At 38.8% G+C, this 16,700-nt stretch overlaps 1 protein-coding gene across 2 annotated transcripts in view; it reads left to right on the forward strand.

Moving 5' to 3' along the window:
• The window catches only part of tbc1d5 (TBC1 domain family, member 5), a 37,235-nt gene extending 23,660 nt beyond the window's left edge, over window positions 1–13,575 (forward strand). The window contains exons 16-23 of one of the 2 annotated variants that reach the window (XM_074687172.1): window positions 4,181–4,266; window positions 6,033–6,346; window positions 6,528–6,590; window positions 9,035–9,243; window positions 9,485–9,584; window positions 11,478–11,557; window positions 11,655–11,915; window positions 12,345–13,575. In XM_074687172.1, coding sequence (XP_074543273.1) covers window positions 4,181–4,266; window positions 6,033–6,346; window positions 6,528–6,590; window positions 9,035–9,243; window positions 9,485–9,584; window positions 11,478–11,557; window positions 11,655–11,915; window positions 12,345–12,644 — 1,413 coding nt within the window. In that variant the 3' untranslated portion in view covers window positions 12,645–13,575. The remainder of the gene's footprint in view (window positions 1–4,180; window positions 4,267–6,032; window positions 6,347–6,527; window positions 6,591–9,034; window positions 9,244–9,484; window positions 9,585–11,477; window positions 11,558–11,654; window positions 11,916–12,344) is intronic. The other variant, XM_074687173.1, reaches the window with a different exon arrangement.
• The last annotated feature ends 3,125 nt before the right edge of the window (window positions 13,576–16,700 follow it).

A 16,700-nucleotide genomic window follows, 5' to 3' on the forward strand; every position in this document is an offset into this window, starting at 1 on the left:
CAGGAAGTTGCACAGATACAAACAGGTTTAATATTTCAGTATAGAAAATAAGGTCTTTATCTGCAGTGTGTCACTCTGAATAAAGCTCAGAAAATCTGCTAACCAGAAAAAGAGATGTTATTAGATATCAAGGCTTTGATGAACATGGCTAATACTGTTAGCCTCTTACCCACAATTCCTCCCAAACAGGAAGTGCACTGTGAACAGAAATGAGAAGTAAGACATTTTCTAGATGACAGAACACATCACATCGCAGCTCGCCACGAACAAAAGCAGGAAGTTAATTAAGATACACTTCCTAGTTCCTCCGAGGGTGTGAAGCTGTTTACGTTCAGCATGAAGAGTGTGCACGTGAACAGTGAGGAGGTGGACAGAAATAGGAGCTGATGCCTCTTTGTGACCTGCACGAGCAAACCAGACCCTCGGTAGCAAGGTCAAGTGTTCATGTGGAGTAATGCTCGATGCTTTTATCCACCACCGGAGAGGGTCAAGACGAGTCACAGAAACAGCCTTTTATCATCTCCCACAGTGGTGTGGGAATGAGTGAAACATTTAAAGGTTCAAAGACAACAACAGAAAAGACACTATGACACGTTAAGGATAGTTATTTAGTTATTAATTTTTCTAAACCAACCATAACTACAGCACAGAAAGACAACAGGTGGTGCTAAGGAGGGAATTGTTTTCGACAGATTTCTTAGCATCTTTCATCCACTGTATTCTAGCTACATCATCAAAATCCCACTTTTCCAAAACTTCTATCATTTTTACACCTTTTTCATTTTCATTCAGATTTTTCCATTTCTTGTTTAGCAAAAGCCAACTTTTTATTATTATTATTATTATTATTAAAATTTTATAACTTTTATTTAGACAAGTGGAGAACAACATCTTGATATATACATAACATAGATGAGAAACATCTTTTTACAAATAAAAGTAAATTTGGTACATTTGGAGCAAAAAAAAAAATTTAAAAGGAAAACATACAATTGCACTTTCAAGGATTTTAAATAGACATTGATTAAGGCTGGGACAATATGCTATTCTCATTGTATTCTGTTAATTTTTGGGGTGCCGATTTGATTTGAATTGCCAGTCTTTAATATTGAAAATTTTTAGTTTTTGTTTGTTTGTTTGTTTGTTTGTTTTTTTTAACACCAGACCATGGGAAAAAGTCAAATAATGATAATAATGTCTACAGACAATATCAGGAGTCATATTTTCCCATAAAATGCACATCACGTGAGTCAGAGAGAAATATTTCACCCTCTGCTGGAGAAAAGTGGTAACTTTTTTCAAATCCAGTTTATAAACACAGACTGAAATGAGGAATCTGAATTTGGAAAAAAAATAATAATAATAAATTTTGAGAGATGATAAAATTCTGATTTTGATATTGTCAAACAAAAAAATTTTTTTGTTTTTCTCCCACCTCTAACACTGCTCTAGGCATTAACTGCTGTATTGAAAAATTGTATTTTAAGAACAAATGAAAACAGTACCATATGACTGCCATTTAAAAATGATGCCTTGTAAACACACATCTAAACTTAAGCAAAAGCCAAATTTATCAGACAAGGAGATTCATTATAACAAAACAGTGCTTTCATATTCTCCAGCTCTTCGTACAAATAAGAAAAAGTGTAGGAAGAGTGTCAGGGTCACTGTCATGCCTGCGCTGGAGGAAAATCAGCATCACAGAGATTCAGTCTGATGTGTCAGTGATGGACATGGACGTTTGTCTGATACTAACAGTTTCACTCAGTTTACACGGCTGTCTACACTACAAAAACTGACATTTAAAGTGTTTATTATTCTCAGTAAAATGATTGTATTAGATTTAAAATGAGCCTCATTCATCTGACCATTTTAGAAAATAAAAAGACAAAAGTGTTGCCTGAGTTACTTGTTAAAAATCTACAAAATCAAAAATTATTTTGCAAGTTTTCATGAAATAATTTATTAATGTCTTCAGATGTCCTACTTCACAAAACAGAATGAAGTAGGACATCAATATCTTCACAAGACATTTTTCTAGCCTTGTCAGGTGAATGAAGCTCATATTTAGTTGAATAGACAATTTCTATGAGAAATATTTTTTTTTTAATGAAATTGCTTTGATTTCATTTTCTTGCGGTGAATGTATGCATCCCTACTCAATACTCTGGGTTTCTGATAAGAAAAGTTTAGATTTTCCATAAACAGTTTTGTAGTCATGAATAGCAAAACTTTGATCAAATAGAAACAAAAAGTTTACACATGATAGTGGCTTGAGAAATGAAAGAAAACATGGTAAGCACCTTCTTACCAGCTTTTTCCATACATTTGTTTACAATTTCATTCTACTGTCTGAAGTTTTTAGCAAGATAGCTTGTTTTTTTTATCTTCTGCACTTTGATTTGTATGCTTTTGAAATCTGTCAGCAGATCACAATCTGTGGCAGAAACAAACAGTTGCAGAAGCAGCATTTAATTCCTGAAAACTTCATTGCCTAACTTTGTTAGCTGCTTTTATTAAATTATGAAACTCCATTTAAAATGTTTCTCAATAAGGACTGCAAGACTAGACCAATAAAAAGAAAGTATTCACACTTTTGGACATTTTTCCACCTCAGCTTACATGAAAATATGCTTCACTGATATTTGTATCCATATTGTCTCGCTGCTATGAAAGAGGATTTAGTACTTTTACACACACACACCTGTTTCATTGTTGTTACCTCCCTCCCTCCCTCCCTTCACATAGAATAGAATAGAATAGAATAGAATAGAATAGAATAGAATAGAATAGAATAGAATAGAATAGAATAGAATAGAATAGAATAGAATAGAGCTTTATTGTCATTATAACAAGTACAACGAAATTGAAGTCACAGCAGCAATCAAAAAAACAAAAGTAAGAAAGTGTATAGAAAGTGCAAAAAGGTCCACAAGAAAATAGATGACGACAGCTTGTCCATCATTGTCCAGTTCAGCCAGCCTCCACCTCCACAGGGTCCAGGACTGAGCTTCTTCAACAGTCTGTGCAGTCTCTGTCTCCTGGATCCTGTCTGCTCACAGCAGGTGAAGCTCCCCGAACACAGCGCCGGTGTCTGATGTCAGCTCCATTAGCCATGTCTGTGAATAGCATGATGCTACTCTGCCCTCTGGTATTCCCTCTGTTGCTGGGTTAGCACAGCTAGCTCGTTCATCTTATTGGAGATAGATCTTACGTTCCCAATAACGATGGATGGAAGGACAGGTCCATGTCGTCACTTCTTAGCTCACACCTGAAAACCAGCACGTCATCCTCACCTCCTTCTCCTCACCTTGTGGGAAGACATCAGGCCTGACACCAGTTAGCATTGACATGCTACAGGCTGCTAACAGCTGAGTTCACATGTAAACAATGCAGCCATGGTTACATGTAGGATCTCCAGACAAACACAGGAGAAAAAATGGTAAAAATATCACTGAAGCTACAAAAAGTTTGGTGTCCATGACCAACATATGAGCCATACAAAGTAATGATCCACTCCAAATACAAAGATTACAAAAAGAGACGAAAAAATTTCAAGAAACAGACAAAGAAGAGAGAGCTGCTGCAAAAGGCAGCCATAGCCAACAGGACTGCGCCAAACAATATATGAATGTTGATATATGTTTATATGAAACTCGTTATGACATACTGCGTCTTAAATCCATCATTACCCGTGCAGTAACCTCAGCGAACAGCTCCCTGTCTCTGTATGAAATAATCCTCTGCTGCTCCTCTGGATGCACTGACCCGCAAACTCAAACACAACAACTTCAAACACTCATATCTGCTGCTCTCCTGAGAGGAGAATCCAGGAAGGTGCTGATCAGCCATGACAGCGTCTCCCTCAGGTGAACAGCTATGTCACACCATGTCCACATCACAGTCACACCTGAGGGGGGCATCATGGTAAATAACAGTAGGGGGGTGACGGGGGCAGAAATGAGGCTCGCTGCTCATACGAACTGACTCACAAGCATCAAAACACACGGGTTTGCTTGTTTGTGAAGTCAGGCGTGCACACGCCGTGGCAGAAATACACACATGGTGAGATGACAGGTTTTGTGTTCGACACCAGAAAAGACTTCTGCTCTTCTTTCTCTGACTTGTAAATTTGTTCAAACATTTGTTGTTTATCTTGTTCCTCCTCTTCTTCTTCCAGAACAATCCACGACCCGTCAACTACCAGTTTCAACAAAACCTGGATTACTACAAAACAAGAGGAGCAGACCTGATGAACAAAACACGGTAAAACACACAACTTGATGAAATTTTCCACTTTGTTCACAGGTTTGAAAAAGAAATTAGATCTAGACATGAAAAACTTTAGACTTGAAGTGACTGTGCAAAGTTTGTGGTTTCCTAGAATTCACAGCAGTTATTTGACCCATCATCACTTTTTGTGTTAAAAAGGTTTTTAAAAAAGTAAAACCTATACATTTTCACTAAAAACTGACCTGTTTTACCAAACCTGCTTCTACAATCGACCAGGCTAGTATGCAGAGTCTGTTTTGTTGAGCGGCTTTAGTCGTGTTTGTTTGCAGAAGTTCCTGTTGTTTCTGTTTCTTGTCTGTGTGTCTTTCACTCAAGTCATTCACATTTTTTGTTTTCTGAATTTTAAGTAATATATAAGAGGAATTTCAGTTATATTTGAGTCATGTTTATGTTTTCCTTTTTGAAAAACACAATTTTTACCTGCATCTGTGACTGCAGCAATGAACCATGTTCACACACAGTGGTGTCTGGACATGACTCTGAGCCCATGCAGTGACTCCCACTACAGAGTCATGTCTGTTTTTAATGCACTACTTGTACTGCCTTCCAGCATCAGTCGTTGGCCTTATCCTTTTTTTCGCTGAAACTCTCTAGATGGTCTCAATTTTTATGGTCTGAAAGTTGTAAAATCCTAGGATTCCTTGCACTTTTACATGAGGAACATTATTCTGAACATTGTTGAACTATCTGGGCTTTTATGCCTTGATCAGAAAGGAGTGGACAGTGGATAGAAACAGGAAATAGGAAGAGAGTGGGGACTGACGAGTGGGAAACAAGCTGCAGGTTTGATTCAAACCTGGGCTACCCCTCAAGGTCATGGGGCTTGACCAAAACCGCAAAGCCATCTGCATCCCCAGATGTCCTTTTTAAATATTGTCATGTTACAAACCAGTTGCAAATTAAACTCATTAGTTTAGAGACTGTGCTGTGGTTTTTTTCGTTAGTTTTTGTTTTGTTTTTTTGTGATGTGCTTCTTATCCAATCAGATTACTCAGTGAAAACAGCCTGATGTTAAAAAAAACTCACCTCTAGATTCTTTAAATTTTCTTTTTCACTGGCAACCTGTCACAGTGAAACTTTTGTGTCCTTGTCTTATGTGAAAATGTGTTTGTGTGTCAAAAAACTACAGCCTAGAGTTGGGATGTAACGATGCATCATACCACATGTACATCCTACTAGAATAGAGACACAAACAAACCTGAGATTGTTTATTTGAAGAGGTGTTGTTTATAGGGATGGGTACCTTTCACATTTGAATTGATAAGGTACCGATGCCTGGTACCTGGCAATGCTGCTCCTGCTCTTGCCTTGTTTCCTACTTTATCCACTCTTCTCTCTGATTAGAGGCATAAAATAGCTTAAGAGAAAACAAAAATTACAGCCTCCAGCTTTGAGGGTGCAAGACGTGGTCATGTTTGTTGTAGAGAAACTGTTTCAAGTAACCAACATGGATCAACAATACTACACTGTCAGACAGTGCTTTATTTTTCAATGGTCCAAGTGGGTTTTGTTCTTATACAACATAAACCTTCTAGAAATTGCTCTCTGAGATGGAAACTATTGCTGCAGCTCTCTCAGGTCTTTGCCAGTTTATGTCCACTGTGCAGAAGCAGCAGTCAAACAGAGAGCACCGTGCCTGGAAATAGGAATAAATCTACACATAAATGTGTTTGATGAAAGAAAGTGTGTTTAGTCTTTGTTTCTCTTATTCAGCCTGGTGTTTATTGTCGTCTCCACAGCACTGGCTCCAGTACAAAGACCGCCCCCCTCAACATCAACAAAGTCTCCAGCAGCCTGCTCAGCTTCGGCAGGAAGCTCATCTCCCCGGCCATATCCAGCGGCTCCGGCGGCGTCTCACCAATCAACAGCGAGGTCCACTCCACCTCCTCCTCTTCTTCCTCCACATCCCCCTTAGCGGTGCCTGCGCCTGTCCTGCCTCACCCGCTCGCCGAGCCCCCGTCAGGCCACACCCCTCCACAGCCTCAGAGCCACACTCAGAATCAGCATTACCGCCTGCTCAAGTCCGAGAGCATGCCGGTCCACCTCAGCAAAGGTGAGCCAGACCACACGTTAACAGAAATCAGCTGACTGGTCATGGCCTGTGTGTGTTTCTGTTGGCTGTTGTGTAACTGTTTGATCAGCTGCATGCAGGGATTAACATCACAACAAATTATCAGAATATTTGCAGTTTGTGTGGACGCCACAGCTTCAGGTTTGACTCTCATGTGTGTTAGATGTAGTTCCAGGTGGAGTTTCTCAGGTCTCTAATCCAGCACAGACTCACACTGACACACAAGGTAACCATGGCCCCTGCTTGTGTGACGCACGCCTTCCTGCTCGCCGCCATTCATCTGAGCTTTCCATGTTGCTGCATGTCTTCATGTATAGCTTTTCATGTACTCCTGCTTCTTCATTTACATACATGCAGAACTATGAATGAGCCCTAGTTTCAAGAGCATGTAATTACACATTGCGACCAGCAGAGGGAGACAATAGCTCAACACAGAGGATGAATCTGACAGCATGAACAAGGTGGATGTGCCGAAAGCTTTCTGTGTTGCTTTAAGCATGTCCTCCGGAGCTTGTCATGTGATGTCACGTGTGTGTTTCTAGCTTCCTTGATTTAGCTGTGTGTTGTGTTTGTAAGGGCAAAGAAAAACAAGACAGAAAACAAGAGTCTTCCACAGCTTTAACTATCTCAGGCTCACATCATAAGTATGTTCAAATAAAAATACAAAAATTTAACATGTTGTACTCATATTGTAACATGCTATAGTAACACATTTTTAAAATGATGATTGTTTTTTAGAAAAAATAGTTATAAATAAAAGTAAAAGTTTAAAATGTCAGATCTGAAGACTTGGATTGCATGGACATAAATAACATCACAGAAGTGAAAACAAGAAGTTAATTTAAAAAGTTCAACACTTTTAAGATACATGAGTTAAAGAAAGAATAAGGACACAGTTATTAAGAACCAAAGTTAATTAACTTTTTAAATTATATTTCATTAATGCGTCATTTAAATGCAAATGTAATTATAACATCTTATTATTTCTTTTCTCTTCCTTTGACTTTCTGTTACAGCGGTATTATATGACATAAAAAACTCAAACTAAGATCTGCTCGTTGAATTTCTTTGTTCAAACTCTCAGCTGGCTTTAAGACCCCAAACAGAGAGGAGAAAGAGAGTTCACAGGTCGCAAAACACAACAGCTTTACTCTCTAAGCCAGGGGTCTGCAACCTTTACTTTCATAAAAGTTATTCAGGAGCCACAAAATCTACTTTATCTTCACAATAAAGTTAAAAAGTGTATAAATTTGAAACATATTAAAAATCCAGTGAATAATTAGAATATTTTGTGTTTATAAAATTGTACACGTTATGTATCAGTTTTTTATTTTCAATAAATTTGCAAAATTGAAAATGTAGAAAACTATGTAATATCATAAAGTTCATAAATAGATAATAAGATATTTCAGTAAGTTTGTGATTTTTTTCAAAGAAATAAGCACAAAAAAATGGCTGAAGATGCAAAATATTTTAAATTTTAAAACTGTTTTAAAATTTCATAAATTTGAAAATTAAAAAAATAGAAAAATAAATAACTGTCTTTTTGCAAACTTGCTCCATTTTAAATTATTTTTTAAAATTTTGGGGAAAAATGCAGAAATTAAAAAACAAATGAAATCTAAAAATTTGCAAAATCTTTAAAAAATTTGAATTTTTATTTCTAAATTTGCAAAAAGGTTACGAAAAATATATTTTTTTAAAAATGCAAAAAGTTGAAAAAAAAATTAGACAAATAATTATTTAATAATAAAATTATAAATAAAAATTCTTTATTTCATTATTATTATTTTTTTTTTTTTTCAAATCTACAGGGAGCCACAGGAAAGGAGTCAGAGAGCCGCATGAGGCTTCAGAGCCGCAGGTTGCAGACCCCTGCTCTAAGCTGTGAACTGAGGCTAAACTCAGAGAAAAACAATTAGATTTTAAGGATAATGTCTTGTTATTTCCAGAGTAAAGTTGTAAACATTTAGTAAAGTTTTCAGTTTATGAAAAAAAGGTCACAGCTTTCTGTGTTTTATTTTGAAGGGGAAGAATTAAAGAACAGCCAGTTGCCTGCTTCAGGGACATGTTAAATCTTTTATATCCAAATAAGGACTCTGAACCGATTGTACGAGATAGTGTGTCTCCTCTGAAGAGGAGAAGACTAACTAGAAGCTTGTTCTTACTTCTACAACCACTGTCTGTCTGATCCATGTTCCTCTTATCAGTGCAGGAAGCTTTATTCTCATGACACTGAGACTTTTTCATGATAATTTATGATCTAAATCACACTGATTCATGAGTTTATTCTTGTAAATCTATGATTTTTTTGTTCCTGAGTAATGTAAAGGTATTTTTTTTTTAATTTAACAAGGTTATTCTCATGAATTAAGACTTTTTTTCTTGTTAACTAACAACTTTTTTTCTGCCATGACTTTACTTTTAGTTTTGTTTCATCATTAAAGCAGCCTTAATCCCCCTGTCTTTATTCTCTGGCAGGTTTACAGATATAAGGACTTTGTCTTGGTGTTATTTGAGCATATGTTGCTGCATTTGTTTAAGCTGAAGATATAAACTCAAACTCACTGATTCTGAGACTGGATTCAACCGTGACACAGTCAACGTTTTTGTAATGACTCAGTCTCATCTTTTCTGTATCTTGCCTGGTGTCCTCTGTCCCTCCCTCAGGCCAAAGCTCGCGGACAGTCAGCTCCTCACCCAGCATAGAAAGCCTCTCGGGTGGGCGGGGCCAGTCCACCGCCTCCCCGCCGTTGCCTCCCTCCAGAGGGAGTGATGTCAGCACTTCATCTCCGCCCCTCTCCGCTAACAAGAAGGAGTCCTTCTTCAACATCACCCGCTCCCGCTCCCACAGCAAGACTATGGGAAAGAAAGAGACGGTGAGCCGCTCCACCTGCTGATAACCTTTAAACTGTTACTGTCAGGCTGTCGCTGCGTCCTCCTGTTTGTCCTTTTCTCAGCAAGTGAGACTCCTTCACCTCACAGTTTCAGCCCTGATCCCTCCCATGTAGACAACATGTCCATGTGTTAACTGTTTCTACGCTCCTCTTTGCCTCCTCCACTGCTTTTAATCAGATCTCTTTTAACATGTTTGTGTATTGGTGTGTGTGTTCTCCGCAGGAGGAGGACCTGGAAGCCCAGGTCTCTTTCCTGCAGGGTCAGATCAACGACCTGGAAGCCATGAGCAAATACTGTGCCAAGATGATGAACACTCACATCTGTGAGTACATCAGCGACAGATGGTTTTATTCCCACAAGCATTTCCAACGAATTAAACATCAGTTAGTTCAGATACCAAACATCTTTTATTCTGAAAGGCCTTCTGTGAAACAAAACAAACGTGTTGGTGTCTGAATAACTTAATTTGGCTTAAAGTGTCGAGTAAATGCGCGGGTTAAGCTCTGCCTTCTTAGATGTTTAATTGTTATATTACTTTAAGTGCTCGTTTAATCCAGTCAGTATTTTCTCATCTCATGTTAAGGAGCTTTTGCTACTACTGCATCTTTCAGGTGTTTTCTTACACGTGCCTAAAATTGTGTCATATTAGTGAGAAATTCGATGCTCTGAAACTTTTATGATTGAACTAAAATAAATTCATGTGAACACAGATGCTCTTAAGTAAGGGGTATCTGGATGTCAGTTTTATTGATGAGCAGTACTATCAGTGAGGATTAACCAGTCAGACATATCTGAGTCTGTCTGAGTGTCAGATAAAAGCAGATTTGAATCTTTGTTTTCTACAGAAACTGTCATCAGTATAACTCTGCTCACCGGACTCAGATGTCAGTGCATCATAGCAAAGTTTGTCCAGTCAAACACATCCTGACTCTGAACTTCTGAGTCCTCTCAGCACCGTCTGAGCCACATGTAGCAGAACAAATCAGCTGAGCAAACAATGGCCTTCTTTGAATGGTTTAAGAGTAGGGATTAACAAATAATCAGCTTTGGCTGATTAAAGGAGCATGTATTCAACCTCTAGTATTTTTTTATTTCGTACCTCACCAATAAAACTTACTCTTTAAAGTGTTTTACTTTGACTCTACTGCAATCGTTTCCTTCCTTCTGGGTTTGTTTTAACCATAGACTATAAAATATGGACGTCACCCGTATGATCCTAAAATGAAACGGTGAAATCAAGCAGTCGTTGGACACAGCCATATTGGATATGACACAAGCCTTGAGCTTCATTTTTAACAGTGACAGGGCGCCTGTCAGTCACATGAGCTGTGTTGTGTCTCTGATTGGACAATCAGAAGAACAAATTAATTCACCATACAGTGTGTGCCGATAGCGAAATTGGTACTTCAGACCCAAGACGTTTTTGAGCCAGGTTGTAAACATGTTTTTAACACCATAAAAGTAATTTTTTTGGCTGGGTGTGTACATGGTTTCTGGTCTTTCTGCAGCCAGCCTCATGTGGATTCTCAATGAACAGCAACTTCTGCATAGATTTCATTTTTTTTAACCAGATGTTGCCTCTTGATTTTAACTCACCACTCCATCTCCTCTAATATCCCACCCAAAAAAGTATCTGATTGGCCAGACGCCACAGGGGACACACCTTTACTGATGGTGTCCCTGGTAAACTGCTAACTCCTGACGATTTGTTTTATTAAATTTTTGCCATTTAAATAATGTTTTATCCAGAGTTAGTAATATTCTAAATCGTTAACTTGTACAGAATTTTTTTTTTTTTTTATAAATACATATTGGATCCAAATATTGGTTATTTGACTCATGAACTAATGATAGCTAGGTATATTTGGTGTAATTGATATCAAAACTGAGAAACTAATATCAGCCTACCCCTAGTTAATGCTATGTTTTATAAAATAAGCTTAAATCAGTCTAAATCCAAACCAGTGCAGAGTCCAAAAAAAAATGTTTAATTGACAAACTAGTCAGCTGGTGTTTTGCTAGCTTGAAAGTTTGTCCTCTTTAAAGTGGCATCAGTAAGTCTCAGAAACATCCACCCTCTGGCTGTGACTCACACACAGGACCAGTGTTTAGAAAACAATAATATGCTTTGTTTCGTTGGAATAATATATTCTGAATGGGGGGGTTGATGTTGGTTTTGAGGCTCAGTGAGTAACAGCTTTTAACACTTCCACAGGTAAAATCCAGGAAGTGATTCTCCAAGAGAACCTGGAGAAGGAGGATGAGGTCTTAGTGTCGCTGGCTGGACTCAAACAAGTGAGTCCGACAACCACATGAAGGTTTTTTTAGTTTGATATTGTCATCATACTTTCTTTACATTCCTGTCCCCCTTTTGTTTTTCTGATCTAACCAGATCAAAGACATCCTCAAGGGGGCGCTGCGCTTCAACCAAAGCCAGCTGGAAGCTGAAGAGAATGAGGAGATCACCATCGCTGATGATCACTACACCTCCACAGCAGCAGCTGCTGAGACTGCCCTGAGTGCCAACCACCACCTCAGTGACCTCCAACAGCAGGGACACAGCAGACAAGAGCGGGACTCTGATCTGGACGGGAGCGTGAGCACGGATGAGAGGGAGGAAGAGGAGCAGGCCATGACACCACCTGACCAACAGGTTCATTCATTAGTCCTCTTTAGACTGCTGGACTTTTGTGTTACCTATCCGTAAGCTCATGATCAGGTATCCCACAGTGTCTGTAGATGTTGTGCCTTTAACGAAACCCTGTATGAAAATTCTGCACCAGACCTCAGTTGTTTGCAGGATTAGGTCATGTGACTGCAAAGCTTGTTACCATTAGAGATTAATCAAACCACAAAAGATGCTGCATAAAACAACAACTGTGTAATGAAAATAGTGAGTCGCATGTTCCCTGGAGGCTGGGGTTTGTAGAATAAATAAAGTGAGCTTCAGGGCCAAACAAACAGCACACATTGCTTATACAGTCTTATGTTGGATACACATCTCCTGCTCCAGCTCACCCAGACTGCAGTAAATATTTGAGGCAGGATTGTCCTCGACATAATCTTTATCATCTCTGCACAGGTCGCATCCTCTCTAGGCTCAGAGGGGAAGAACTGGGACGACTACATCCTGGTGTCCCAGGACGGGGACCTGCAGGCGGCTGAGGAGGGAGGGAGAGAGGGAGGTGGAAGAGCTGCAGCCGAGCGCACCCCTCCAATTGGACGAGGGCGCGGCATGGTGCGACTGGAGCCAGAGGGCGCCGCAGGGACTTTCCATGATCCACTCATGGCCAGCCCAAACTCAGGCTCCTCTAGCCCAGACGAGGGCTCCACCCACAGCAAGGACTCTGACTTCACCATCGTGAACCCGAACGATCTTTGAGCAAGCAAACCACTGGCTCCTCCTCGTCCTCCTCCTCTTCTACCTGTTAAATTTCCACTGAGAGGACGTGATGATCCAAAAAATGACTTGGGGTCAGCGGGTGGGTGGAGTCTGCAGAGTTGCCGTCAGCTATGAAATTGCACATATGGACTGTGGCTCTTCCAGTCACACACATACGATACTCTGTCTCTTTACTCGTCTCTGTCTGAGCTGATGCTGTATGCTTTCTCATCTAATGCCTGTCTCCTCATCATGTCGTCTCCTGTCATGTTGTATTTAACTGTAGCACCCTGCTCCACACAGAGAGGGCGCCATTGAACTTCTTACCCCCTCCCTAACTACACGATTACTCGAACAAGTTGGACCTCAGAATGCATTTCTTCACAGCGGAGGACTCGCTCCTCCTGAGCTTACTGTAAAACGAAGCGTGATACTCCCTTTGTTCTGAATGTGGAGATGTGGCCCTTCCTCTGCTAATGTTCTTGAGTCTGTATGTATGGGTCCTCACAGAGGACATTTTCTGCTCTGATACTTCAAGGAAAGCTGTCTGCTTCCTTCCCCTCCTGAACCAGTGCCTCTGACCATTATCCTCTTCAACCAAACAAAACCTGACTGTCTGACCTTATTCCTTTTTGTTAGTGTTTTTCTTTTTTTAAAAGAATATTTTTAACCCTTAGACCTTTACTTTCCTGGATACAAACGGAATAGGTCTCATTTTTCTTCTTTTTGTTTTAAATAGATTCCAATGTGGACGTTTTAATGTGTTAATTGACTTTTTTTTTCATTTCTCACATTATAACTAAATTGTTTTTGTGTCCTGTGGAAACCATGTAAAGCAGCACACACAAAGAATGTCCCTCTAGCTGCCCATTCAGCATAATTAACTCAAGACCAATAAAACTACATAGCTCTTACACATTGAAGTCATTGTGTCTGTTTGGGGATGCTGAGCTTCTTTCAGGACAGCGAGGTTGACGTCTACATGTCTTTGTAAGTATCACTTCAGTTTCTTACAGTCACAGAAAACGTTTAAAGTCTTTAACTTAAACACAGTCTGTTAAAAACTGGGCGGCCTCAATCATCAAGACACATGACAAATGCAGGGGCGTGCATGATCTTTGATGGAGGTGGCTTTACTCAGGAACTGACTCATGCAGGGGTGGGATCAAGTATGTGTGCGTGTGCAGTTTTATATTAGTTCCCTGGTCCATTTTCACCACCAATATCTGTTGTGACTACCAGTATGAGGCATCATACAGATGTTTTTTTCCTGTTTATATGTTTTAAACTTTAGAATTCACAACAGAGAAGCAACCGATTATTTTATTTGTTAAAAATTTGATTTCCAAAGTAACAAAGCAACATGCTTCACTGAAAGGCAAAGGAAGTTACTGGTAGGTTACTGCATTAAAGCATGAGAGAAATGACCAATCACAGTTTGGGTTTATGATGTTGAGTGGTCAAAAAAAAACTGAAATGGAAACAAATGTTTATGTCTTATTTTTGGTTGAAAAAAAAAGAAAGAAAAAAATAATAATATGAGCCACATTCACTCGAACCGTCAAGCAAAAAATTTCTTAAATTAAAAAAAAAGGAAAAAAAAAAACAAAAATGATGCCTGAAAAAAAAAAATGAATAAAATATAAAAAAAAATCTGCCAATGCAGGAAAAAAAAAAAAACACATTTTCAGTGAATTTTTGGCTTTTAAAATATTTTTTTTTTCTGGACTTGTCAAGAAAATGTGATTTATTTTGAGTCCAACAATACAGTTGTCTTAAAGAAAAAATATAAACATTTCCTTAGATTCCATTTTTGCAGCGTATAAATTGCAGCTATTAGCCAATCAGGTTTCAAAGCAGGCCCAGTCTCTACCCACCCATGTGGACTTACTCTTTGGCAAACCTTCTGCTTTTTTTCTGAACTTGTGTTAAATGAGTCTTTTTTTTCCATTATGACCTTTCCTGGAGTGTCATAATTGACTGTACTACTGTGCTCATGTGATCTGTCAGTGTTACATGTTTACATTAAGCATGTCTGTATGGTTCCAAACCTAAAGACTGATAAATGTTGGGACTATATCTCCTTTGCAGGCAATTAGTCACTCACTGGTAGATGGCATTTTAAAAGTTTTGGGGGGAGGACTGTGCCAGCAGAAAGGTCACCACTTTCTGTCCTGAGGGTGTAAGTGGTAAGTTTTTATGGAAATTCAAATTTGGAGCTGAGAAAACAAAAAGTAATTAAGCCTTGAAGGAAAATTCTTTATCATAAATTTCCATAGAAAAAAAACTTAAACCCTGAAACACTTGGGATGTTTCTTTCTGAATCTAAAGAGTGTTGTGTGTACAAAGATGGACTCTACTTCTCTGTCGTATAAAAATGAAGCCAAAATACCACTGCACAGGTGCTGACATATTGAGCTGGTCTTGAGTCCAGGGGTCTGTTTCACAAAGCAGTTTTAAACCTTGAGTCTAATTCTGAACTGTGAGTTGATCTACTTTGAGATAGAAAACTCTGAGTTTTTGGTTTCAGAACAGCTGATTTGAGTTAGTTTAATCGACTCAGAGCAGTTTCACCTGGAGTTAAGTGTTTAGCCCAACCATAAAAAGCCATCATCAATGGAGCCCAGATTCAATGATACACCATGGCAACAGAGAGGAGAAGGGACACGCTTTTCACCCTTATTCAACCAGAAACTTTAATGCGCTCATATGAAGTTTAAGCATGTTATAAGAAAAAAAGAGCAACACCTGCAAGAAAGGGAGGGCCAGCATGGGAGAAAATTGCTGATTGGGTCAATGTGTAAGTATAAATGTAGTGCTTTGCAATCTCAATAACATAACATGGACAATCTGTTTGAATTTAATAAATTAAACTTATTAAAATGTACATAGTAATTAGTTTAATTTATTTAATTTAGGTGCAATCCTTTGGGGCTGAAGCACACTTGGCAACAGCTAAGACAGAAATATAATAACATTATTCAAGCAGGTAAAATCTGAGCATAATCTCATGGGGCAGGCTTTTTTAACATGCTTCACATTGTAAATACTAAGTGGCTGTTTGACTGTGTAGTGGTTTTATCCCAAAAATGATGCTGTTTTCACACACATAAATTGCTTTCTCATCAGTATTACATTCTGTTAGATAACAAAGCCCAATTAAACTAACACAGTCAGCCATATACTCAGTCAACAGAAAGAAAGGGGAAACCACAAAGACTGGTAAAAGCCGTTTCATGGTGAGGCACTCTTTTCTGCCAACTCTGGGTACAGTTGCCTTACTTGAATTCTCTGCATCTCTGATATACAAAAAAAACTTCTGTTTGCACAGAAACTCAGTGCAACACACAATATCTGCTGGGAAGTGAGCGCATGACTTCGAGCAGTAATGTTGCAAATGTAAGGACAGAATAAGTTGTGTAAGTAAATGATTGACTGAGGTGTATACCCTTTTTATAGCAGAAATGACATAAAACTGAACTATCAAAATAAACACAAGAAATAAGTATGTTTATGGAAATAACATATTAGAAAGTAAAAAAAAAAAAAATCAGAAGTATATTTTATATTGTGACCCATGTCCCATCTGTTAACATGGAATAGGTAGGTTTATGACCAACATTTTTTAGGTAATCAGCAGGGGGAGCTCTAAAAGTTTAGGCCTGGGACTGTGTGAAATGTCGCTTCAGTGATGTCACCATTTAGTCTCTGCAGAATGACTCAACCAAGCTCGAGGTAAAGAAATGAAGCTGAGGCAGATCTTTGGCTCCTTGGTTAACGGCTTGAATTCACCAAATGCATCTCCAGTTTGTCTCAGCTCCATTACGGCACCAGATCTGACAGGCTTCCATACAAGTCAATGTGTCAACTTCTGCTGGATCTGCTCTTTTGCAGTCCGGCTGCGAGGTTGGTCTGGCAGGTCACAGGTAATGCACAGCTATCCTATTTTTGCCAGACGTGGAGTTTTGACCCATAAATTTAATGTAGGGAAGATTGAGTTGGACAAGAAGTCATGTACGGAAATTACCTGAAAGCAGCTAGTGACTTTCAAAATAA

This window comes from Halichoeres trimaculatus, unplaced genomic scaffold (genome assembly GCF_033239565.1).
Source record: "Halichoeres trimaculatus isolate MK-OKI-2021-1 unplaced genomic scaffold, fHalTri1.1 fHalTri1_scaffold_14, whole genome shotgun sequence".
Lineage (NCBI taxonomy): Eukaryota > Metazoa > Chordata > Actinopteri > Labriformes > Labridae > Halichoeres > Halichoeres trimaculatus.